Source organism: Physcomitrium patens, chromosome 8 (assembly GCF_059467195.1).
Source record: "Physcomitrium patens ecotype Gransden chromosome 8, ASM5946719v1, whole genome shotgun sequence".
Taxonomy (NCBI): Eukaryota; Viridiplantae; Streptophyta; class Bryopsida; order Funariales; family Funariaceae; genus Physcomitrium; species Physcomitrium patens.
In genome coordinates this window covers 7,543,362-7,568,348 of record NC_143417.1, presented here as the reverse complement: position 1 = coordinate 7,568,348, position 24,987 = coordinate 7,543,362, and the positions used below count along the sequence as shown (strand labels likewise).

Here is a 24,987-nt window from a genome sequence, read left to right as displayed (position 1 = left end):
TATAAAATTTTAATAAAATATGTTTTTTTATCAATATAATTTTGTGCATTAAAATATTCTTTATAAACCTTTTTATAGTGAAAAAATTCTTTAGTTAATTGCTTTATATATAAAATATTTAATTTTTACAAATTATTATTGTAAATTATGATAGTTATTAAAAATTATTTTATTTTATTGTAAAAAAATGGTAAATTATATTTTAATTTTTTAAAAAGTATTATTGGATTTCAAATTATTATAAAAAATTATTATTTTAAACTTTTATTTTAATTCAATATATCTCTTACATATATATATATATATATATATATATATACTATGTTTAATTTTTAAATCTTCTTGTCTGGCAAATTTATACCATTTAAAGTCAAATATGTGGCAAGTACGAAATATTTTTATAATATTATATTCATATTTCATATAATTTTATATGATATACTATTTTTATTCGGTGTTTATTTTAGAATTTTTAGCATTGTTAGAGACTTTAGAATCAATTATTATCTCTCAAGTTATACTCATAAATAACCACTTCATATATATATATATATATATATATACATATACATATTTAAACATGTTTAATTGAAATTAATATTTACAATCAGTTTTAGATATTGATTGTTGTTTTGTATGAAACCAATGTTTCACCTTCTATATCCTGTAAGTTCAATTTCGATTTATAAACAAGAAAGGAACATTCTGTCTTAGATTAAATTTTGGGGTTTTGCAAACTATGATTATCGCATGAAAGCTTTAGATCTAAATACATTTGCTCAGATATTTTTTAATGGTTATTGATAATGTAAATGAAGATGTATATGTACACTTAAAATTTATAATTACATTTTCATTTGTCTTGCGACAAGTCAGTTTCTTACGTTTGAATTATCCGCGTTATATTCTCAATTTGGTCATGGAAACAAATCGTGATGTGCAATGAAACGGATATGATGCTATGAATGAAAACAATCTGATAAAAAGACATGGTGGAAGGAGGAAAAGCAAAGTAGAACAATGAAATTAAGAGATGATGTTGTAAATAAATTAACACTGAAATGTAGCTTGTGTGAGTATGCACAGTAGAAGAACACCCTCTGTCTGTGTAGTCATTGAATGTGTGATTCATGTATCAACTTTACCCATATTTTCAGCAATTTTCAATTGCTTCGAAGGCCAACATCCTGAAACCGAGCATTCGTGATGGTGGTAGGCGGATTTCATATTCGTTCCAGTTCAGATCACTTCGTTGCATTGTACCCGCTCAATAGTCAGAAGTTGATTACTCTCGATCTCTACATAAATTTATTTTACCGTATCGAAGGCATTACCACGTTACCCTGTTATCACTGCTGCGATCTGTATGCTAAGGAAAATTATGAAGATGCTACAGTCTTCTTGTGTGGCTCAGACAACAGTAACTGTATATTAAGCAAATATCGTTCCGATGAATCTAGTGCTAAGGGTAAGTCACCAATCTACAGTGTCAAGCATGAAACACGGGGTCTTGATAATACATATCAGCTGTTAGAGTCTTGAATCCAACGAACTGTGAACAAAATCCCGTGTGACCTCTCACAGGTATGATTTGCTACAAAGCAAGATGCAGTGTTCTATTCTTGCTTTAATGTCTGCGACATGACATGCAATTCAAGTACTAAGCCTCGATAGCATGCCGGTCAAGGGAGAGGACGTGCGTCACTGCAACGGTTTGACCAGATGGTGATAGAAGAGTCCTGGAACTCATCGAATTGATTATTGACTAGAAGAGATGGATCGAACCTACAAATACACAGAGACAGGTCCTTGGAAGCTAGCACAAGCACAGTTCCACAATCTCTCGAGTACCTGTGAATTCGATTAAATGTGAGCTGGGCTGGATTCGCGTCACTGTAAAATTTTTTTGGCCGTTGCAGATCCCAAGCCAACCACAACGATGATGCAGCACTGATCAGCGAGACGCAAAACCCTAACAAAGGACGAAATGGCTCCCGCCGAAGCGCGCACCGAACGGGGGTTCCACAGGGTTACAAGAGCGGAGGGAAAATCAATGAATAGCAGGTGCCTCGGGGCAAGTCAGCCCCATTCGGTTGACAACCGGCGATGCCCTCACCTCCGGGTATACTGTGGGCTTTGAGGTGGTCGTGGGGTAGGTCATGGCGCCGAACTTGGCCGCCTGCGGTGCTTATTTGCTCCACATGGTGACGATCGTCGCTTTAACGCTCCAATTATCATCACCATCACATCCATTGCATTGAATCGTCCAGTTGCTGGGGGACTTGTGCATCTTCTTGAACCTGGTTGCTGCTGGAGCTGCTCTGGGAGTGCTCCTTTGCGACGATCTGCGGACGATGTTCCAGGTTTGGCTCCCCTCACCCGAGTTTATACAGTCCCCTGGCTTGTGTTTGAATAACAGAGTGGATGGGCTTGTTGTGCATAAATTTTGCATCTAGATCGTCGGTGAGTTGCCTGGGATTCGATGTTTCTAGGGTGCGAGGTTCTTTTTGAGTGGGGAAATGACGGTGGTTTGAAGTTGTGTGGTTTCGGGTATTATAGTGAGTTGATTTAAGGGGTTTGGCGTGTTGCGGGGCAGATGGATCGAGAGCTGATTAGAGATGCTGAATGTGGGTGACAGAGGTAGTTGTAGCGTGGATTGGGGATCATGGCGGGGAGTTCCGAAAACGAGATCCATGCCGGACATGGGAGAGAAAGCCGTGACGATGACGGGCAGGTGGGCAAGGATGGGGGGGAGGGAAAAGTTGGGCACGAGAGAAAGGATGGGAAGGATGTAAGAGAGTACACGAAAAATGTAGCAGTACCTGAGGAGGGTGGGAGAAACGATCGCAGCAGTGAGAATGTAGTTGTTTGTGATGAGCACCCTGGAGATGTAAAAGCGGGTATTGAAAATAGATTGGAATCTGAAAACTGTGAAATCAATGAGGAGCAATCTGGAGATGTAGCTGCTTCGGGTGTTGCTTGTGTTGTGAATGGCGTTGAAGGTAGCCGTGTGGAGGAATCATTCGATAGAGAGGCGGTAAGTGCAAAGAATTCCTGTAATGAGGAAGCATCAAGTGCTGCTGCACTTGATTCTGATCGAAATGGTGCTACAGATGGCGCTCAAGAGGAAGTTGGAGCAGATGTGAATGCTGTAGTTCACAATGAATCGGATGTAGAAGTTTCGGGTCATGTCCAGGAATTTTTATCTGCTTTGTCGAAGGGGCATGTTTCTTCTAATTCTGAAGTTGAAGACGTCATGGCGTCTAAGGATTCTGATGAGGTTGCTTCAGATATCATGAACAAATCTCCAATGGACGGGAATTTGAATGTAAGGTCAAACAAGCAGAGTGTGTCTTCAAGTGAGACGCAGTCGATGGATACACTGGCTGCAGAGGACAGCAGAATGGATAGCACAGTTGAGGATGGCATCGCTACGATTGTTACTCAAGAAGTGAAGATCGCGGAAAAGGTTAACCAGAATTACGAGCCTGAAGCACGTGAAGATGACGATTACACTCAGACACCGAACTTAGTAAATCGCATTGAAATTTCTCTATCTGAATCGCCCAGGTTAACATATGTTGCCTCGGAAGACTCAAATAATTTGACTTACACCTGCTTAGAATTAAATCCTAGCGCCCCTATTCACTTTAATAACCATGCTGCACCAACCTTAAATTCAGGTGAAGCCAATGCGGATGAGATAGAGCGCACTGGTGACGAAGTTTCTGGTTTAGCAGTATCAGGCGAGTGTGTGGGTTATAGTCGAGATATTGTTGGGAATGATTCAAAATGGCGTGTGCCTCAAGCAGCTGAGGAAGAACAAGCAGAAGGCTTGCTAGTGCCTTCTGAAGAGGCAATGCGCAAGAACCTGAAATCCAAATCATTTTCTTCAAAAAGCGCATCTTCTAAATTGGTCTCTGGAAAGACAGCAGGTGATTCAATGGGTGACGAGGATGACGTTGCACAGTACATGACTTTACCGCAAGACGAGCATCTCGACGCTTCCTCTCCCACTGCTTCCTCTCTCGATGAATCCGCTACCGCTGCGTCAAGACCACCTTTAATACCCAGTAGCAGTAGTTTAGCTAGTCCGAACTCGTCTCCGGCAAAACAGCTTCCTGAAATCGAATCTCCCTTGCACAAGGGAACCGACATTTCTAAGGAACAAAGTGGCGGCTTAGTTCATTCAAAATCCCTGGATGTAAGTTCCTCCCAACACACATTGACACCAAGCCTAAGACCTACACTCTCATATGACGGTGCAAGTTTCTTTCTTCCAATACAGGAGCTCAAAGTTTTAAAGAATTCACTGATGCCTGACGCCCCACTGGATCTATTGACTTTGATAGATACTGTAATTGATGGAGTAGATGAGATTGGATTCACAAAGCTTGCAAAATTTGTGAGTGGTGAAGAGTGCTTTTCGTATGTAGAAGGGGTAGCTTCTGATAATGTTGTGATAGCAAGACTGGTCGTCGATATATTGATTGCGAAGATGGGAGGAGTAGAGGGCCTGGACGAGAAAAAGGAAACGATTGCCCCACGTGTACTGCTTCGTGCAGGGCCAGCCATCCTAGGAAGTAAGCTTCTTCCATGGCTGCCTTATGAGGGTGATAGTGAAACCTCGATGTCTCCCAGAACAAGAATGGCCAGGGCCTTGGTGCTTGTTTTGCAAGCATGTACGAGAAATCGGGCGATGTGCTCATCAGCAGGTCTTCTGCGAAGCTTATTATTAGCATCTCAAGCGATTTTTACCCAGGAAGCTAATCTTAAGCAAGGAGAACAATGGGATACAAGTCTGTTGTTTGATGCTTTTGAGGCTTTGGGCTCCCATTGTCTTACTGTATTAGACCTTCGTGAGTGGTTACGAACTGTTGCTAAAACATTTGCGACTGGAAAGTCTCTGGACCTTGTTCTTACTTTGGAAAGAAGCATATCTGGTGAGGAAACGCGAGGACCTTCGCACACTTTTGAGTTTGATGGAGCAAATTCAGGACTGCTCGGCCCTGGAGAGGGTCGCTGGCCCTTTTCAAACGGCTATGCATTTGCAACATGGCTTTATGTTGAAGCTTTTGCTGATGCAGTAAGTACAGCAGCGGCAGCTGCTGCTATTGCAGCTGCTGCTTCATTCAAGTCCAACAAGACGTCAGCTATGTCAGCTGCAGCTGCAGCCAGTGCCTTAGCTGGGGAAGGCACAGCACACATGCCAAGACTCTTTAGTTTTCTATCCTTAGACAGTTTAGGAGTGGAAGCGTATTTTCACGGAAAATATTTAGTCGTGGATTGTGTCACTGGAAAAGGGAAGAAGTCTTCAGTTCACTTCACTTTTCCATTTCAGCTTCGGCGCTGGTATTTTATTGGGTTGGAGCATACCTGTAAGCAAGGCATATTAGGAAAGACTGAGAGTGAAGTGAAGCTATACATTGATGGACGATTATGCGAATCCCGTCCTTTAGTGTTTCCACGTCCTTCTAGTCTTGGTTTCTGTTGTATTGGGACGAACCCACCGCCTGCAATGGCTGGTTTGCAGAAGCGGCGGCTACAGTGCCCACTTTTTGCCGAAATGGGGCCTGTTTATTTGTTCAAAGAACCTATAGGGCTTGATAAAATGACGAGGTTGTGTGGAAGAGGTGGGGATGCTCTTCCTTCGTTTGGAGCAGGAGCTGGAGTTCCATGGTTTGCAAATAATGAACAGGCGATGTCAATTGCAGAGGATAGTGCAACTCTTGATGCCGAGTTAGGTCCTGCCTTGCACCTTCTCTACCATCCAAAGCTACTTTCGGGCCGCTCGTGTCCAGATGCCTCACCTATGGGCGCATCAGGTAAGACCCAATCATGAAAGGTTTTCAATTCACACGATTTCATTGATTTGTTTTTGTTTTTGTTTTTGCTTTTTTTTTAATTTTATTCCTCTTCGAATATAGTAGTTAACCTTTGTGAATCATTTGTTCTTAAATTATTCTATCAATTCTGTTGTCTGGTTTGAATGTTACTTTTGTCTGGTATTTGAATTTCGTCTGCTTTCTGAGGTGCAAGTTGAATGTTGTTTTTCAGGATTGCATAGGAAACCAGCAGAAGTCTTGGGACATGTCTATGTTGCTGCGAGAATTCGTCCCACCGAAACGATTTGGGCTATGGCGGAAGGTGGTCCAATGGCATTGTTGCCTCTTACAGTGGGATCAGTAAATAAAGAGACTTTGCAACCCGTCTGCGACAATGCAGAGATTTCATCAGCAGCAGCATCCTTATCTGCTCCCATATTTAGAATGTTAGCCTTAACTTTACAGCATGCTGGTAATGCTGAAGAGATAGCCAGAAGTTATGCGCCCCGGTTGCTTGCGCGGTTGTTGAGACATCTGGTATGTGTGCCAATCTTGGATGGTGCTGAAAGAACAGCATACAATTACAGGACAGAAGAAAGAGACGAAGAACTGGTTGTAGCAGTTATAGCTTTAGCTCAGGCGCCCAAAGACCATGTGGCCTTGAAAGTACAGCTTTATAGCAGTCTTCTTTTAGACCTCAAACTTTGGAGCTCTTGTTCTTACGGTCTTCAGAAGAAGTTGTTGTCTACATTAGCAGATATGGTCATCATTGAAGCTGAAACCATGAGAGGTGCTAATGCAGTTCAAATGCTTCTGGATGGTTGTCGCCGCTGCTATTGGTTGATTCCAGAAGAGGATTCTATACATTCGTTTTCTGGAGGAAATTCTACCCGCTTCCCAGGGGAATTGAATGCTCTAGTTGACGAGCTTCTTGTCGTCGTTGAGCTGCTTGTTGGTTCCTCAGCTTATGAACCATCACTCTACACAGATGTCTGCTCTCTCGTACAGTTTGTACTTGACTGCCCTCAGCCTAATCAGGTCCGCAGCAGATGGCTTTATTCTCTTGGTTGCGAATTTACGATATTTGGTTAAGCATGTGAATGTCTTTTGCAACTTGTTTAAAAATGGTTAGGCACCTTAAACATTCGCATAGTCGTTTTCCCACACCTCTTTCGATGGCGTTCATGTCTTTGCCTTGAAGAATGTTGGGTTTATTTCTCTCGATGTCTAGCGCATGAAGGTTAACTCGGTCGAGAAGAGTAAGTACAGTAGTTACTAGAAAGAACGTCAGCGCCCATTTCTAAAAGACTAAGCAGAACTGTGCATATGATCTGTTGCAGGTGGCTAGGGTGCTTCATCTTATCTATCGACTGGTGGTGCAACCAAACACAGCGAAGGCGGGAATTTTTGCAGAGACTCTTCTTGCTAGTGGTGGAGTCGAAATGCTCCTTACTTTATTGCAGCGAGAAGTCGAATTGGGAGAACGTCCAAGCTTAGTAGCTCCTGGCGACGCTGAAAACAAAACGGGTTCAGATATGCAAGATACTCAACAAGGTGTGCTGGAGAAGACCAATGGTAACAAGAATGATCTAGCTGTCGATGCGAAAGCATCTGGAGATGCGGAAAATGTCGACAACAAAGGAAAGTTGAGTTACCTTATGACCTCGAAATTTCTTGATGTGTCGGGATTGCTTGATCAGGATAATCGGCAATGGCCTTTACCAACCCAAGAAGTTGTTTCAGTGGCACGGTCCTCTGCTCAGAGAGGGGCAAACCTGGGTGGCATCAGCATATCCATAAGTGCTGATACAGCCCGGAATAAATTTCGAAATGTTGATTCTGGAGATGGAATAATGGTTGGAATCGTTAGTCTTCTTGGGGCGCTTATCGGGAGAGGGCACTTAAAGGCCATGAGCTCTACTTTAGCTGCTTCCCAACCTGTTCCAAAAATGGTGGCCAACCCCGTGTTAGGAGAAGGGTTTCCTGGTGCTTCTGCCACAGCTGTTGTGTGGCTGTTGTACGCTTTGGAGAAAGCTTTCCAAGCCGCGCCAAATAGGCAGATGACAGTGAATGTGTACGCAGCACTGTTGCCTGCCGTCATCAGGTCAGAGGTAGGGAATTCTCGCCATCTCTCTGCTTACTATTGCTATGCGTTTGACAGTATTGTACTGCAGTTCTTGTTTCTTCGAAGGCACAAGAACTTTTTGACCTTTTTGAGCCTGTTTGTTGGGAACCTCGTAGGTTGGAACCTTATCATCAGAAGATCGGCTAGCTCTCTATGATTGTGGGCACCGTTTTGAGCATGTTCAGCTGCTTTTGGTCCTTCTGCATTCTCTTCCATTTGCCCCTAGACAACTCCAGCTTCGGGCACTACAGGTCTTTGTTTATCCCATGCTTCAGAACGTGATCATCTTGTCAAAGTTGAGCTTTAGGGATTTCTCAATCCATGAAATTATAAGATTTTCTTCAGTGAAAAGTGAAAAACTGTGAATGTGCAGTTGATGCCATCATTGTTAGTCGTTGAGAAAGTTGCTTGAATGACATTATATCTTTTGGCTTGCGTCAGTGAAATTGGAACTTTTTGGTCTTTTTAAAGAGACCATTTTCGCTTATACTTGAGATATAATTTTGCAGGACTTACTTTTGCTGGCATGTACGCATCCAGAAAATAGGACTTTACTCACCACGATGCCGGAATGGCCAGACTGGCTTCTTGAAATTCTCATATCGCTTTATGAGGTGAATTTCCTTCAGCATTTGTCTTGTGTATAGAATTGACGTTTCATCCCAGAAAAGTTCTACTGTATGGCAAGACTTGTTGCTAGCTTAATAATAACAATTAGTTTTTGAGTAGTTGTGAGTATTGAGGATTGTTATGAGAACTATCTGGGTTTCAGTTGCATGAAGCATGAGCTTCCGATTGTTTTATTGGTACTGTGTAAATCCTTTTGCATGTGGTGCGCTGTTAACATAGACTTCAAATATATATATATATATATATATATATATATATATATATATATTTTTGCGTAGTTGGTTCACTGTACTAGCAATAACTCTGCAGTGAATGCTGAGCAGAAATGTAGGAGCTCCATCATTTGTATGTGTTGCATGGCGAACCTCTGTCAATTCAGCTTTATCTGACAATAGTGAGTGATACAGTCAAATCCTGATGGACGTAAAGACACCTCAAACGCCGAGGAGATCGAAGATCTTGTATACAGCTTCCTTGCTATCATGTTGGAGCATTCCATGCGTTTGAAGGATGGGTGGAAGGTTTGTGTTGTATTCCTCTGTATTAGACAACTACCTTCAAACTAAATAAATCTTAGTATCTATAATAAGTACTGTTAGTTTGTAACTGTATATGTTGCTTATTTACGTTATCATGCACTTTTCTGTGGAGATTTCTGAGGCATGCTGATTTGATTCTTGTATTTTCTATACTGAGCTGTTTGCTCTTGTTTACTTTGCTAGGATGTGGAAGCTACTATTCACTGTGCTGAATGGCTGACGCTGGTGGGGGGTCCTGCCAAGGGAGAGGAACGGCAGCGGTATGCTATATTAATTTCACTTGGTCTCGATTATTCATGGTTTATTTTCAGCTGTGTTGTGCATTTCTTTTAGGGTCAAGTAGTCAGTTTGTTGTACTGATTTACTCCCGATTTCTTGGGGCAAGTTCGAGGTTCTGACATTTTGATCCGGCCAACAGTGTCCGCCTTACCCAATAATGTCCATTGCAGCAGTATTGTTTGTTTAAGCGCTTCGATGTGCATATCTCAGTAAATTGCTGGTTTTATCTTAAAACGATGTACCTTTATTTGATGTTTGGCAGACGAGAGGAGGCTCTTCCAATTATAAAGCGGAAAATTTTGGGAAATCTAGTGGACTTTGCAGCTAGTGAATTAAACCTGCAGGTATGCAGCATGTGGCTAGACGTTTATTTTTATTATTACAATGCTTGTAATCTGCTTTCCAACCATCACTTATGTTGCCTTTGAGCAGACTCAAATTGTAGCAGCTGCAGCGGCAAATGTTGCAGCTGAAGGATTGTCTCCACGAACCGCTAGGGTAGAGGCTGAAGCTGCTGCCGCTTTGTCCATGTCCCTTGCTGAGAATGCACTGGTGCTGTTAATGCTAGTAGAAGATCATTTGCGTTTGGAATCTCAGTACTTTTATTCAACAATTCCTTCAAGTTCCGATAGTGGTGGTGACGCTACTGCTCCTATCCTTACTAGCGTACCCAGTCGTAGACATAGCGCTATTGGGATTGAAGTCAGAAAGCCTCCTCTTGATAACTCTGCTTCCAGAAGGCTCTCCATCACATCGGACAGTACTGGTAGTCTATCACTTGAGGTACTTTTCCATCTTCTTTGTTTTAGAGCTTCAGGGCTGTCTTGCTCCAGATTTTGTTTTGTTTTTTTGTTTTGTGTTTTTATTTGTTATTTTTATTTTTTTATGTTTGTTTGTTTGTTTGTTTTTTTTTATAATATTATTCATGTATCTTTTGTAGCTTTGCAGGACTTGTCATTTTGACGAAGTTGATATTGATGGGAATTTTCAAAACAATCCTTTGGAATAGGCTTGTTATATATATGTTTTCTGACTGGTGATTTGTTTGTGACATTGGATATCATCTAATGCTATGCATTCTATGGTTTTATTTGAATTTCTCTTCGTTATATATATATATATATATATATATATATATATATATATATGAGTGTTGTAAAATCGTGAAGTATTTGCAAATTTGAGTTGACCACTCTTAGGGAATGATTGGCAGACACTGGCTTCTATGGCTGACGAAAATGGTCAGATATCAAATGCTGCTATGGAACGACTTACGGCCTCTGCAGCTGCTGAACCATTTGACTCTGTCCGGTGTGCCTTTGCTTGCTATGGGAGCATTGGGTTAGAGTTGGCTTCAAGTTGGAAAAAACGAAGTCGATTGTGGTATGGTGTTGGATTGCCTCGGAAAGGTTCAAACTTAAGTGGAGGTGCTGAGGGCTTTGATGTCTGGCAATCCAGAATGGAAAGAGATGGTAGTGGGCAATGGGTTGAACTACCCCTGGTGAGAAAATCCATGACCATGCTACAAGCCCTGCTGTTAGATGAATCTGGTCCTGGAGGAGGGGCAGGAGGTATACAGGGATTTGGTGGCGGAGCAGGCACTGGAGCAGGAGGAGCTCAGCTGCAACAACTTTTGGATAGTGACCAACCATTTTTTGCCATGATTCGTATGATTCTTGTGTCCTTGAGAGAGGAAGATAGGGGCGAAGACTCTGTAGAATCAACGAACACCTTGGTTAGGACCAGTTCATCTGACGTTGGCTCCAGTAAGATGAGGGATATGAAAGTGCCAAGTGCGCTTAAGATTCAAGAACTGGCCTCAAGAAGAGCAAAATCTTCTTTATTGTGGTGGTAGGCTTCAAACTTCTCATCTTTATCTTCGTAATCATGTGCATCGTTGAAGCCGCCGTCCAGATCTGAGTTTAGTGCATCCTTCTCGTTGTTGCACCATGACAATTGTCTCCTTTCCGTAAGTGGGCATGTGCGCATGAAGTCCTCATTTCATTATTATCTTTAGGGAGCAGTTCTTTGTATCTAATCATTGACATAAAAGTGTAGCGTCATTCTAGATGTTCATATCACCATGCTGTGCATGTGATCTGCTGTCCACCGGTTGCCATTGTCCGTGCGTTACAGTCAATTTCATGTTTTTCGAGGCTTGGTAACGTACTAAATTGAAACTCTTTGTTTGCTGAATGGGTGCTCCAGTGTGCTGGCGCCGTTGCTTACGATGCAACTTTTTGAGTCCCGGAGGCAACGTGTGCTTGTAGTTGTGTGCATTTTCTATGCAGAGGTACATGTTGACTAATTATGACAGTAGTATCATCTTTTGCTTCGAACATGTTTTTCCCTTGCTTTTAGGGTTTGTAAGTCAGTTCTCTCTCTCTCTCTCTCTCTCTCTCTCTCTCTCTCTCTCTCTCTCTCAGCTAGTTGACAGGATCAGTGTGCATTGATCTGGTTTATTCTTTTGAGGAGTTTGAGGTTGTTTGACTGAGAGTTGCTTTGCCCAGGTCTGGCATGCAGTAAATGATGATAGAAATGTCCTTCGGAAGCAGTATCTTGAGACGATCGTCCCACCCTTTGCAGCCCTTTTGAGGCGTTGGAGACCTCTACTGTCGGGTATCCATGAGTTTACAGATGCAGAGGGGCAGAGTCCTCTTGCAGTTGAAGACCGTCCTCTTGCAGTTGATGCACCTCCATTAGAGGTAAATTTGTGGAATGGTTTTGGAAACACGTAGGTACTATTTTTTATCTTGTTTTTTGCAAGTTGTGTTGATCAAGTGTGGCTTAGGCTGAGGGTTTAGAAAACACCGTTCGCAATTTCAATTTTTTGCGCATTTGTTGCGCATCTTTTCTGTGTGTAGTGATAGCCTCAGACAGATTTTTGAGTCATCTGGGAGCTAGTGTAATTATCATTTTCTGTGTGTTCGATACAGGCCGCTTTGGCAATGATCACCCCAGCCTGGGCAGCTGCCTTTGCATCACCTCCGGCTGCCATGGCCCTGGCTATGGCTGGTGCTGGAGTTAGTGGTGGAGAGTTGCATCCAAGATCCAAGCGACACTCAGCATCCACTGATGATCGATCTTCTCGGCTTTCAATAACAGGAAGTTTTCAACGGCCATTGGACTCTCAAGCAAGTTTTCAACGACCTAATCCAATAACTCCAAAAGATAAGGCAACTGCTAAAGCGGTGGCTCTGGCTGCTGCACGTGATCAAGAAAGAGCAGCTCGGGTAGGCTCAGGACGTGGGCTGGGCGCTGTAGCCATGGCAACATCATGGCAGCGTAGAACTGTAACAGATAGAGAAAGGACAAGGCGTGGGAATATTGCTGAGGCGATGAGCAATACTTGGCGTGACTACAATAAAGGTGAAGATTTTGCCGGAATAAATATTAGTGAATCTGCGCACTCACTCTTCGGTGTCCTTCCTGCTATGGTGGAAACTGCAAGGCGGATGCGTATTCTGGAGGTATTTTTCCATGATCTGAAATAACTTCATGACGATATTTTACGTTGATTCTTCATTCTGTAGGAAAAATAGCGTAGAGAATATTTGACTTGTAAGGGTCTTGTATATTGTGCATTGTATATTGTAATGCTTGGACTGTTTAAGTTACAGACATTTACTAATACTCTAGTTAAACGCCCTCCTGTTGAACTGGATAGGTCAATAGGCGTTCGATAGCTGCTGCTGCTGACGAGTTCGGCACAACTGTAGGAGGACGAGTTTGGCGTTCTCTTATTCGTCGTTTGCAAGAGATGGGTGCACTTTTTGGCGCTATTACGAATCAGATTGGGCCCTTGGAACGGGTATATCTTATGCCTAGTTCTGCGGATCTTGATATCTCATTATAGCCTATTACTCTATGTGATGTCTCAAATGGTCACATTTGATGTCCTTTTTACACTATGTGTTTTGGTGAAGACTAGTTCTCCAAAGCTCGTAAGGTTGTAAGGATGTGAGTGATATGACTTGCAATTTAACAAACAACTTCATCATAAGTTCTCTATTTTCCTTCAAAAAGAAATTGTGATGTTATGGGTTATAAATGGAAACAAAACATTTCCGAACGCAGATATCCGACAGCGGGTGTGCTAATGAATTGCAAAATTTATCATTGCTTGTCATTTTCTTTTCCTTTCATAGTGAGTTCGTATCAAGGATTAAAGAAGATTCCTAAGCTGTAGTTAGTTGTTTTTATGTTTTACTATTGTTGTGTCTTTTGCACACTTATGAAATCATGATCATCTTTCAACTGAAAGTCTTATGGTTTTCATTACCGTACCGAAAGTGCTTCCGATATGCCCAAACCCTTTGATAATTTAAGACTCAATGTAAAGAATTTAGCTATGCTTCATAATCTGAGTTGAATGCAGGTGTACTGGAAATTGGATACTTTTGAGAATTCTCTTCGCATGAGAAAGCGATTGAAGCAGAACTACAAGGGTGTGGATCATCATACACCAATAATTTTTCGTGAGCAATCTCAGCGTGGAAGTTTTGACGGTGTAATTCCTGTGACGTCTTCAATGGCTAAGCTTATCACTGCCGATAGTAGTGCTGATGGCGCAGGAGAAGTGACTCCTACATCTGAGGAAGCAGTTTCCTTGCTCAGAAAGGAGGATCTTAATAGTAAAAATGAGATAGGCCCCTCAGGGGTAGCACGAGTGCAGTCCTCACCTACAGTTGCAGCTGCAACTAGTTCATCATCCTCTGCTACCCCTGCGCCAACGCCTGCAGCTCCCTCCGTTGCAGAGCCTAAGGAGGTTTTAATTTTGGAAATGCCTGGAGTTATGATTCAGCCGTTGAAAGTTCGAGGAGGAATGTTCCAGGTTAGTATTCCAACTTTAACACTCGCTCTTTGCATTATTATGGCTCGATAAGCCTTGTGATCTTCGGTGAAATATCCCTTGCTCTTCCACGTAGATGATTGCATGCTTGAATATGGATGAGAGCATTTACCTTTTTTTTCTTTTTCGTAGAAGCGTATGCAATAGCTTAAGCCTATGTTAGGAATATGGACTCTGAACCAGTCATGTTTCGACTTTGCATTTGTAGATGATTCCACGTGAGCATTCTGTGTAAATGTTTTGTGCAGGTTACAACACGGCGTATTTGCTTCATGCTAGATGATCGCGTGCAGATGAACGAGTCAGGTGTTGCAGTCTTGCTTGGTGCAGATGGTGTGTCTGAAATAGAGGCAGGAGGGGATGTGGAAGGAAGGAGGAAACAAAGAAAGGATGGGTCTAAAGATAGGCTTTGGCCCTTGTCGATGTTGAAAGAGATATACACTCGAAGGTAATATTTGTATTTCATCCGCCTCTTACGATTTGACATTTTTTGAAGATAATTTCAGTAATCTCGCTGGCCATAATTCTTGTAAGGGAGCTAATGGCAACGAGCACATATATATGTGGTTGTCTTTATTTAGTTTTAAAAGGCCTGGATTAATTTGGAGTGTTCAATTGATGTCTAAAGCTGCTAGTGAGCTTTAGAAGTATTAGTAGGAAATAGATCGTGGATGATTATAATGAATATCTAATATCTGTTGCAGATATGCCCTGCGAAAGAGTGCCTTGGAGATGTTCATGACAGATAGATCTAATTGTCTTTTTCATTTTGGGGTAAGTTAGCCCTGTTCCTTCTGGAATGGTAATGTCTGAAGACTTAGCGATGTAATTTTTCAAGCATATTTTACAAAAGAAAATGTAGTCTATGACGAATTGAGAGATATGAAATTAGGTGGCCAAAGCACCAGGGCAGTAAATATAGCTCATGTATGACATTTGCATTAATTTTGAAGGGTGTGGCTACTGTATAACCTGTAGTCACAAAATAGTTTAATGCGACGTGCATACTTATCATATCTAGTTTCATTACCTTTGTAAATCTTCTTTTTGACGCATAGTATTGACATCCGTATCTGCAAATTTTTAGGCTCGACAAGATATCTTATTCATTCTAGGATGATTAAAGTGCGTATCTTATGTTTTTACAGTATATCAAATCATGGTATTCTCCCAAACTTGTTAGATATGATATTGTTGCCTTCTACTATTTCTGGTGTATCTCCAACTAAAAGTGTCTGCCTGTTATTGTCAAATTTAACCATAAATTTATTTTGAACAGACGTCGGAGGCAAGGAAAAGGGTGTATAAGGCCATTGTCGAAGCAAACCCTCCTGTAATGAATTCTATTCATGCTGCTACACAGGTCTCTGAACAGGCTCTCTTCACCTACTTGATGCATTGGATTGTTTAGGGTGTTTTGATGTGAATGGTGAATTTCTTTCGTTGTTTTCTCAGTCGTGTCTTGATCTTTGCATCGGACTCGCTGACTCCCATGTGAAGCACTGTTAATATGTTTGGTGACATTTTCCTTCTCATCAGAAACCAGAACAAATGCTGAAAAGGTCACAATTGGCACAGCAATGGGCTAATAGAGAGGTATGTCATTTAGGGAATTAAGATTTGCCAATGTCCCATTTTTCTAATTCATTTTGCTCAATTTAGTGCATATATTAAGAAGTCATCCTTGTTCTTATTTTATTTTTATTTATTTATTTCTGTGTCTTTTTGTTTTTGTTTTTGTTTTTATTTATCTCTTCCCAAACATAAAGCTTGTGAATGATGTAATACCTACTAGGTTTGGTCTGGTCTTTGTTTTCGTATGTCTTCGACTCCTCAGTAGTATTGTTTTGCCAATCAGAGCGGACCTTTCTAACTTAATTTTTTCGTAAAAATTCGGCGCAACGCTTTAATCTTTGGGGTTGGATTTTGAACAGATCAGTAATTTCGAGTACTTAATGCAGCTGAACACTTTGGCTGGCAGATCATACAATGATATTACTCAGGTTTCAATTCTATCCTAACTGATACATTTTGATAGAGATTTCAATGAAAGGGATTTCTGTTGTTGCTTGAGTTAAGTGCTGGGTCATATTTTAAGAAAGATTGTATTCAATGTGAATAGCATTTCTCACGTCGCAAATGAAGTCGTCACTCCATCTGACCAATGTCTAAACGTTTCTTATTGTTTTGTCAGTATCCGGTTTTTCCATGGGTGCTTTCTGACTACACCTCATTGCATTTGGACTTGGAAGACCCACAAGTATATAGAGATCTCTCCAAGGTATTCCTAATTTTTACATCGTCAAGGTGTTGCTCCACGTTTATTACAAATTGCCACGTGCTTTCTCTCACTCTTGTTTTTTGGTTCTATGTAGCCAGTTGGAGCTTTAAATGAGACGCGTTTGAAGGACTATCTGGAAAGATATGAAAGCTTTGAAGACGCTACTATACCCAAGTTTCACTATGGTTCTCATTATTCGAGTGCTGGCGTGGTGCGTTGATGTCTTTTTCATTTCATTTCGTTTATGAGTGTAGACGTTGTAACATGTCCATATTACCACACCTGTAGGCAGTACACGTCCTTATAGAAGTATGTCACAGTGAAGTCATATCAAAGTTCTGCTTTGTGAAAATTAGTTGACACACCAATGAAAACTACTCAGCTGGCCGTTAGAGTAAGTCTTGTTTCTAAAAGTGACGACTAAGTGGCATACAAGTGTTGGTTTAATTACCTCAGAAGTAGAGTAGCTCGCTCCAAAATAGTCCTTCTGTGTAGGCACAGTCGACACTAAGGAAAACAATCAACTAACCGTTTTTGTTTAATTGTGTTGTGGAGCTGTAATTTACAGAAGTAGTGGACGTTAGAAGCTAGACATGTCTGAGCAAAGAACCCTCATGGTAAAGAAATTTGTAGTATGAACTAATGAACGGTTTTGTTACCGTATATGCCAGATAATATATTTTATGCAGCGTGTGGAACCATATAGTACAATTTCAAATCAGCTGAAAGCGAAGAAGATGAATTATGTGAACAGCATGTTCTCTGACATTGCATGTGCTTGGAATGAGGTGTTGGAGAACTTGGATGATGTGAAGGAACTGGTACTGCACGTGCCCTACTTGAACCCCTATGCTTTCTTTCTGATCACGTAAAGATAAAAGATCTCGCACAGGTTTTATGCACGTCCTAATGCGGTGAGATCTTCCTTCTTTATATGTGCAGGTCCCTGAGCTGTTCTACTTGCCAGAAGTGCTCCTGAGTGATTCAGAGATGGTTCCGGAAGATTCTCAGGGAGATAAGCTACTTGGTATAAGCAATTTCTTTCTCATAGTTTTGACTCAGTTTGTGTGTGATCCCGATTTACAATGTATTCGGTACAAATCTAGTCGGTATGCATAATTTTCCAGCTTGTTCTGTTGCTTGGACACTTGGGAGAGGTGGCCTTAAGTCGCCCCAACTCGTAGATGTATTTGTTTGGGGCATAGTTCAATGTCCAGAGTTTTCATACCTCCAATGCCTTGAAATTAAAGGGGCTATATAATTCGTTAACGTTGTGCTAGGGTGCAAATTATGTTATTTTGCATACAAGCATATTCTTAGATCTCTAAAACCTTTTTCCATCATCTACGTTTCGTTGCAGGAGATGTCAAGCTACCACCTTGGGCATCCAATCCTGTTGATTTTATTCAAAAGCATCGGGCTGCTCTGGAAAGTGAATATGTATCGAACCACCTGCACGAGTGGATTGATCTCATATTCGGGTAAAGCTTTGCCATAGTTCCACTTCTTTGGTTGTGATTTATCACAAAAACAATGCATTCACAAATCTTGAATCCATCCCTCGTGATTCCTTAGAACTTCATCCGAATTTTCTGAATTACCATTTATTCCCATTTGATGGTTGCTTATTTTTTCTATACTGACGTATAATGGTTCTCAGGTACAAACAGAAAGGCCCCAACGCTGTGGCTGCTCACAACGTGTTCTTCTACTCTACATATCCAGGAGCTGTGGATGTGGACAAGATCTCAAACCCGGTAATGCATTGACTTGTAAATGATGTCAAACTTTTTCAGCTTTTGTCGTAACGGTTAAAAACTTTTAACCATTAGTTCTTGAAAGCTGCTGATATTTGATATTTGATATTTGATGGTTGAGATCATGATCTTGTATTTTCTTTTTTCTTACAATGATTCTAAAGGTTTCCTGTTTTTCCAACTCTGGTCTTGATATCCTTGACGGTTTAGTGATGTGCATCTTGATATCTTTGAGTTTTTATATGCAGAGGATTATTTTTCAAATTTGAAGTGCTCTTTTATCATGGGAACATTACTTGGGGCTGCATGGACAGAATATTCTTCAATATATAGCTTTTAATTTATTAATTTGTCCTTTGTCACAATATCTTGTAGACTCTTCGTAAGGCAACTCGGGATCATATATTATACTTTGGTCAAACCCCACTCCAGCTTCTCACTACTCCTCACATCAAACGGATGCCAGCAAATAACGCTCTACATTTGCAGGTTGTGCTCTTTATTATGTATTTCTGTCTGTATATAAGAATAATGTCATTCCTTCGGGGGGGGGGGGGGGGGGGGGGGAGGTGGTAAACCTTATGCTCCATGTTATACTTTTGAAAATAATGAAACTTTGTTTCTTACAGCATGTAGATCATTTTTTGTGAGACTGAACTTGTATTCACCATGCTCCTTCTTCTTCTTCTTCTTCTTCTTCTTCTTCTTCTTTTTTATTTTATTTTATTTTTAAATCTTCAGACGGTTTTTCGCAATCCCCAAGCAACAAAGGCATATGCGATACCTTTTCCAGACCGACTGAATGTTCCTGCAGCTGAGATGCGTATAACGCAAGATGCTGTTTTAACTGTAGACATGGAGGTTCCAAGTTGTCATGTAGCTGTGCACCGGTGGCAAGCCAATACCCCAGACGGCAAGGGAAATCCCTTCTGTTTCCAGCATGGAAGGCTTGGAGCCACTCCTAATAATGGTGGATTGGTCAGAATGTTCAGAGGGTATTCAGAGGTAGATGAAGACAGTCGTTACCCTAGAGTTATCACATTGGCTGCTCCAGGAGTAAGGCTTGGGACTGTGGTGGCAATTACACCTGATGGTCGGTACCTCTTGACAGGTGTGTGTGTGAAGCTAGACAAATTCTTATAGTTTTCCACTTTTATAAGTTATCCTAGTTTGTTGTTTACCATAAGTTATCAGATTTTTTGCAATTGTCTTTTATCGTAACTACTCTCTCAAATATTAACTCGTTTCAATCGTTTAAATGATAGTTGTCTAGTCGCTAAAAAGTTGAATATTGATTGTATATTTGCAGGTGGACACGCTGACAATTCTTTGAAGGTTGTAGCTACAGACAATGCGCATGCTTTGGAAACTGCTTTTGGGCATTGTGCACCAATTACATGCTTGGGACTCTCGCCTGATGGCAGTACCTTGGTTTCAGGATCAAAAGATGCCACTGTAATATTATGGCACATCCTAAGTGCAGCTAATTCTGGTGTTGGAAGTAGCAATTCTGATGCTGCGTCAGTGGTGGAAGCAGCAGCAGCGGTTAGGTCCATAGCCACTACCGAAGCTACTGAAGCTAATGTAAGCATGGTAGAATTCAGGCGCCGGCACATAGAAGGACCAGTTTATGTGCTACGGGGACATGTTGATGAATTAATATGCTGTTGTGTGAATCATGACCTGGATCTCGTGGTATCTAGTTCTCACTCACGAGGTGTCCTGCTCCACTCCATTGCTAGAGGCCGATTCTTGCGGCGTCTGCCTGTGGACCGAGCTGACATGGTCGCTCTATCTTCGGAAGGCATTATCGTAGTATTCAACAGATTGTCAAGAGTTCTGCAGACATTTACAGAAAACGGCAACTTGGTTGCATCGAAGCTGCTTCCATCCTGGGAGGGAAGTATATCATCTCTGGTGGTGTCGAAAGATGGATTGCACGCTGTTATAGGAACAAGCTGCGGAAGGCCATTAGCATCCGATAGCAGATTGCAATGCAAAATCGGACCTGCCGCTGGAGTACAGCAGCCTTCGGCAATGGGAATGCAACCTGATCACCCTTCGAGCATAAGCAGGGCCGTTTCCATTCATAGTGATTCATCAGAGAATTCGAGTGTGTCGAAGGCGACAGAATCTGTTGGAGCTAGCAGTGAGCCAGCATTCACCTATGATCCCCAGCCAGCAATTATCCTTCTTGAGCTTTATACTCTCGAGGTATAACCATTTAGAAAATTGAAATTCATCCCTCGCTCTGTTAACCATATTTTGGAACCTGATCATCGACGATGTGAAATGGTTATTGAATGGAAAAAAGGTTTTAATGATGACTTTTGACCCTTCTGGATTATACATTTGTTGAGCAGGTGATCCAGAAGTTCATGTTGAAGAAGGGGCAGGACATTACAGCTATGGCTCTAAACTGTGACAATAGTAACCTGTTGGTCTCAACAGCTAATCGGCAACTGTTGGTCTTCACTGACCCTTCAGTAAGTCGCATATCTTTGACTTCATAATGTTCATGTGATGCCAATCAAGCAATGATTAGGGCTCGATTACTTGCAAGTTAACATCATCAGGTCATATTCATTAGTATGAGAGTTCTGTCGAAGTTGTATTGCGACTGGGATCATTGTTTGAAATATAACTCGTGGGGATTTGCTTTGTGGACTTGGACAGTTGAGTGTGAAGGTTGCACAGCAGAGGCAACGTTTTGGTGGAAGTGTAAATGCAGGGGGGTCTTCATAGCAGTTATCCAAAGGGTTAAAAATGCAGTTGCTTGTGGTAAACATACAATTTTGTTAGTATAAAGTCGTCACCGTTGTGCACGGCTGATTTTATTTTTCTACAAGATGAGCAGAAACTGGGTTATGGATACTCAAGGATGCGAGTTAGATCCTACTCACGAATTTAAAATTAGTGGGTCTACTTGTGGAAACTGATGAACAAGCATGTCTAGCATAGGATGTTGTGCCATGTACACTTGTAGATTGGTGCATAAATTAATGGTATTAAACAGCATATGAACAATGGTTAAACATTTACAGGATAATCACATTCAATTGCTTGTTCATATATTAGGTCATGTATTTACACTGTGATGCCTATGCTGGCCGCAATACAACACATCGCTTCAAAATTTTATATTCTTGCGAAGATGAATAATCGGGATGAGATTGTTAATGGTTGACTTTAAACTGCTTGACTAATGTTACTGCTAAGAAATGCATTGAAAACAAAGAGTATGTTCTCACTTGTCTTGTTAAATGATTTTGTGCAGATCCTGAGTTGTCAGTTGAAGATGCTTCAAAGAACTTTGTTTGTTTACAATGAATTCACATAAAGGTGCAATGTTTATCATGATCGTCAAGAAGGTTTGATTCTTTTCAAATAAAATTATTTATCAGATGTGTGATTTAAATCTGAACACAATTATTGATGCATAAAGATGGATGGCCACCATGCAGATTGGGACTAAAAGTATTATATTATCTTTCAAATATAAAATACATACAAAATTGTATACCCAAATGATGTTAAATTATTTTTAGGAAATTATTTTGATTCTTTGCAAAAAAAAATTGTTTAAGGTGTTTGAAACAGGGTACATATTGTATAATAATGAGTTGTAGAAGTATCGTGAAAAGCTTTGTAATTCCTAAAGCATTCCAAAACTGTTGGTTTTGTTTTTTCAGGGCTAAGGCTTTAGGGCATGTTTTGGTGTCAGCTAGGACTTATTATGGTAATTAAGTTTGCGATGTATTGTTCAAATGCATGCGTAACATGTCATAGACTATAATAATATTGTACTATAAGCATTAAATTAGGCTTTATGTTGTGTATTTCATGCTTTTGCAATTCTTTTTTGCTCATTTATATTTTGATGTGTTTTGGCATGTTGATGTGATGTGATGTATTAGAAATATGAGTGTAACTGCAACTTTGTTGAGTAACGGATTATAAACATATTCCATTTTTATGCTTAGATTTATTATTGAATGTAGTATAGACTTGTAATATTAAAAAAATTATAGATTTTGATCAAAAATAATTTTTTTAATAAAATGATATCAAAGTGTTTGATAACATATTGAAGATCAGAAAGATGTTCTTATATAAATGATTTTCTTTTATCCAATCAAATGCTTAAATTTTATCAAGGATTATTGGATGGTACTCAGATATTTAAAGAATTTTTGAAGTATCGATATATTAATTAGATTATTTAATTGATAGTAAATTATCTTTGAAATACATCTTATATTTAAAAACTATTTGGAGCCTTCTAAAAAACTCTTGTAGTGACTTAGAAATTCAACTACTTTTATTGTATTTAAATATGTAATTAGTAAATTTGAGTTTTTTTTGTAAAATAGAGCATCTTTAAGAAAAGAAAAGAATGTAAGGATCATCAAGAAATAATTTTTTGTCCATCAAAAAATGTACTTTAATTAAGCTTTATTTTATTTCTCTTCTCTTTGAAAAGTAGAATTTAAATTAATAAATTGTTTTTTAAAACTATCAAATATGCTTATAAAGAGTAATTCACTTTGTATCATTTAAATTAAAATTTGAACTCTTTATTGTCTTCATTGTTTTTTATAAGATCTAATCTTATTTTGATTGATTATAATCATATAATCATATATCAAGATATTATATGGCATAACTCACCAAACAATAAGTGCATTTTAAGGATTTTTATTAGACAGTATTAGAATTCATCTAATGTTATTTCATAATTATTTTCAATCGAAATATATCACATACAATTATGTGCATTAGGCGCATGTACAAAGAATCGTGTCATAATTGTTTTTTAAAAGCATATTGGAATTTAAATTGAGTAATGAAGCAGAAACTGTCCAAGGAAAAACGAAAAAATTAAAAATGAACTTGTATTATATGTTAGGCTATAGTAAAAATTATTGAAGATGTACAAGAAAATTAGTATAATTTATACAAAGAATAGCTGTGTAAGAAACCTCCTGCAATTGTACATTTTAATATAGAAGTGGTAAACATGGTAACAAGTCAATGTCCAATGGAGATCAGTTGAGTGTAACAAGTTACAGAGGATGTTGAATTTGTGTATATAGGATAAATATAATGTAAATTAAATTATCATTTTATAATACATGTCTAAAGTAATATATCACATATGAAATATGCTTATATTATATAATTTTACAAAAAATCATATTTAAAAGCAATATTTCAAATTCAAAAGTTGAAGTCAGAAAAATAAATAATAAATAAAATAAAAATGTTCCCTTGAACTATTTATTACACTTACATTTTTTAAATATATATATATATATATATGTATACAATATATTTCTTTATAATTTTAATCATCAATACGTTAATTATTAGAACTAATTTTATCTTTCATGATATCTTAAATTTTGATAAAGTAATATTGAAGTGATATACAACAATGTTCTTTTTCTTATCTTCAATCCAAAATTTGGATTAATAAAAAAAATTAATGTACACAACTACCTCTGAGTCACATTTGTGCTTAAGAATGTTTTTTAAATAAATATATCAAAACTTGCAAAATAATAAAAATTCATAGAATATTTCATTATAAGGTAATTTATATCTAATAATTCTATTATAAGATTGATCCATGCAATATAATATATTTATAATCCTGTAACTAAATATTAAAAGAAAAAAATATTTGTAAATTTTTAAAAAATCTAAATATACTAATAAATAAATTTGATGTATGTTTAAAGATTAAAAATCGTATTTTGATTTAAAGTACATTCTTCTAAATATTTGTAGATTTTCTAAAACTTTAGAAATAACAAAAAATATTTTAAAAAATATAAAAGAAATACAATATTTATTTATTTTTTTTAGAAAAATGTTAAATTGACCATATCTTTTACTAAATTGACCCACCTATTAAAACCATCATTACACCTCCCTTGTCTCTTTTCCTTGTTCTCTCCATTCCTAGCCCCTATCCTCGTTTCCATTGCCAAACCTCTCTTGGCCTTATTCCCTAACCTTGTTTTAGCGCCTGCTCATCCCCCCCTCCCTTCCCTCTGTCCACACACGTGTTGAAGACTTCTATAATCCTACTCAAAAATATATGAATTGTTGTTGTTGTTGATTCTTTTCCTTTTTCTTTTTCTTTCATGCTTATCACATTGCATCTATTGATTCTACACTTGAAGTCATTCAGCATGTTTAGCATTGCAAGCAATTTGAATCTTTGAGATTGATCTAGTCAGAAGACATATTCATGAAGAGCACCTTTTGTAACACATGCATTCTGAAATTTTGCTGGACAACCAACATTTCAGGCAAATCAATTCTTTGAAAGGAAATTTGTTGGTCATAATATCTTTCATGAAATCAACTTACTTATATGGGATAAGCCATAGAGGGGTTCAGAGTGGGATCAAGTTTTGGAAATGGGAGTTAAGAACAAGGTTGGGGAGGGGGGGGGGGTGTTGAGATGGGTGACAAAGGGCATGTAATGATGGTTTTGATAGGTGAATTGGTTTGGTAAAAGTCAAGGTCAATTTGACATTTTCCTCTCTATTATATAAAGCATTTTGAATAACTTCTGAAAAAGAAACTCTTCGAACTTGGGAAACATGGGAATTATGAATCATGGAAACAAAAAAACCAAAGTACAAGGAAACAAGGGAAATTCAGAACGAGGAAGCATGTATGAAC

The 24,987-nt window shown here is 39.2% G+C and overlaps 1 protein-coding gene across 5 annotated transcripts; it reads left to right on the top strand.

Annotated features, from left to right (window-relative positions):
• Positions 1 to 2,223: 2,223 nt before the first annotated feature.
• LOC112285942 (BEACH domain-containing protein C2) lies at positions 2,224 to 22,161 on the top strand. 5 transcript variants are annotated; one of them, XR_002970897.3, is made up of 34 exons: positions 2,224 to 2,363; positions 2,597 to 5,825; positions 6,058 to 6,863; positions 7,166 to 7,936; positions 8,067 to 8,201; positions 8,460 to 8,564; positions 8,988 to 9,101; positions 9,303 to 9,379; positions 9,661 to 9,742; positions 9,831 to 10,181; positions 10,612 to 11,249; positions 11,607 to 11,691; positions 11,909 to 12,103; positions 12,335 to 12,868; positions 13,066 to 13,209; positions 13,777 to 14,232; positions 14,499 to 14,698; positions 14,955 to 15,024; positions 15,530 to 15,613; positions 15,790 to 15,846; positions 16,185 to 16,253; positions 16,445 to 16,531; positions 16,626 to 16,742; positions 17,203 to 17,352; positions 17,474 to 17,558; positions 17,892 to 18,012; positions 18,192 to 18,288; positions 18,664 to 18,777; positions 19,030 to 19,399; positions 19,598 to 20,502; positions 20,652 to 20,774; positions 20,965 to 21,069; positions 21,566 to 21,659; positions 21,981 to 22,161. XR_002970897.3 is itself a non-coding variant. In XM_024527356.3 (32 exons), exons 2-32 carry the CDS (start codon positions 2,666 to 2,668, stop codon positions 21,031 to 21,033), a joined length of 10,371 nt encoding a protein of 3,456 aa, XP_024383124.1. In that variant the 5' UTR covers positions 2,224 to 2,363; positions 2,597 to 2,665; the 3' UTR covers positions 21,034 to 21,429. The 5 variants fall into 5 exon arrangements, 3 of the variants coding, with proteins under 3 accessions (XP_024383124.1, XP_024383128.1, XP_024383125.1); XR_016504441.1 differs by lacking the exons at positions 21,566 to 21,659; positions 21,981 to 22,161 and having other exon boundaries at positions 19,142 to 19,399; positions 20,965 to 21,429; XM_024527356.3 differs by lacking the exons at positions 21,566 to 21,659; positions 21,981 to 22,161 and having other exon boundaries at positions 20,965 to 21,429.
• The last annotated feature ends 2,826 nt before the right edge of the window (positions 22,162 to 24,987 follow it).

Coding starts and splice junctions, on each gene's coding strand:
- LOC112285942 (XM_024527356.3), top strand. CDS start 2,666: ATGGCGGGGAGTTCCGAAAACGAGATCCATGCCGGACATGGGAGAGAA. Junction 12,104..12,334: donor TTGATGCACCTCCATTAGAG/GTAAATTTGTGG, acceptor TGTTCGATACAG/GCCGCTTTGGCAATGATCAC. Junction 18,778..19,029: donor ATAACGCTCTACATTTGCAG/GTTGTGCTCTTT, acceptor TTAAATCTTCAG/ACGGTTTTTCGCAATCCCCA.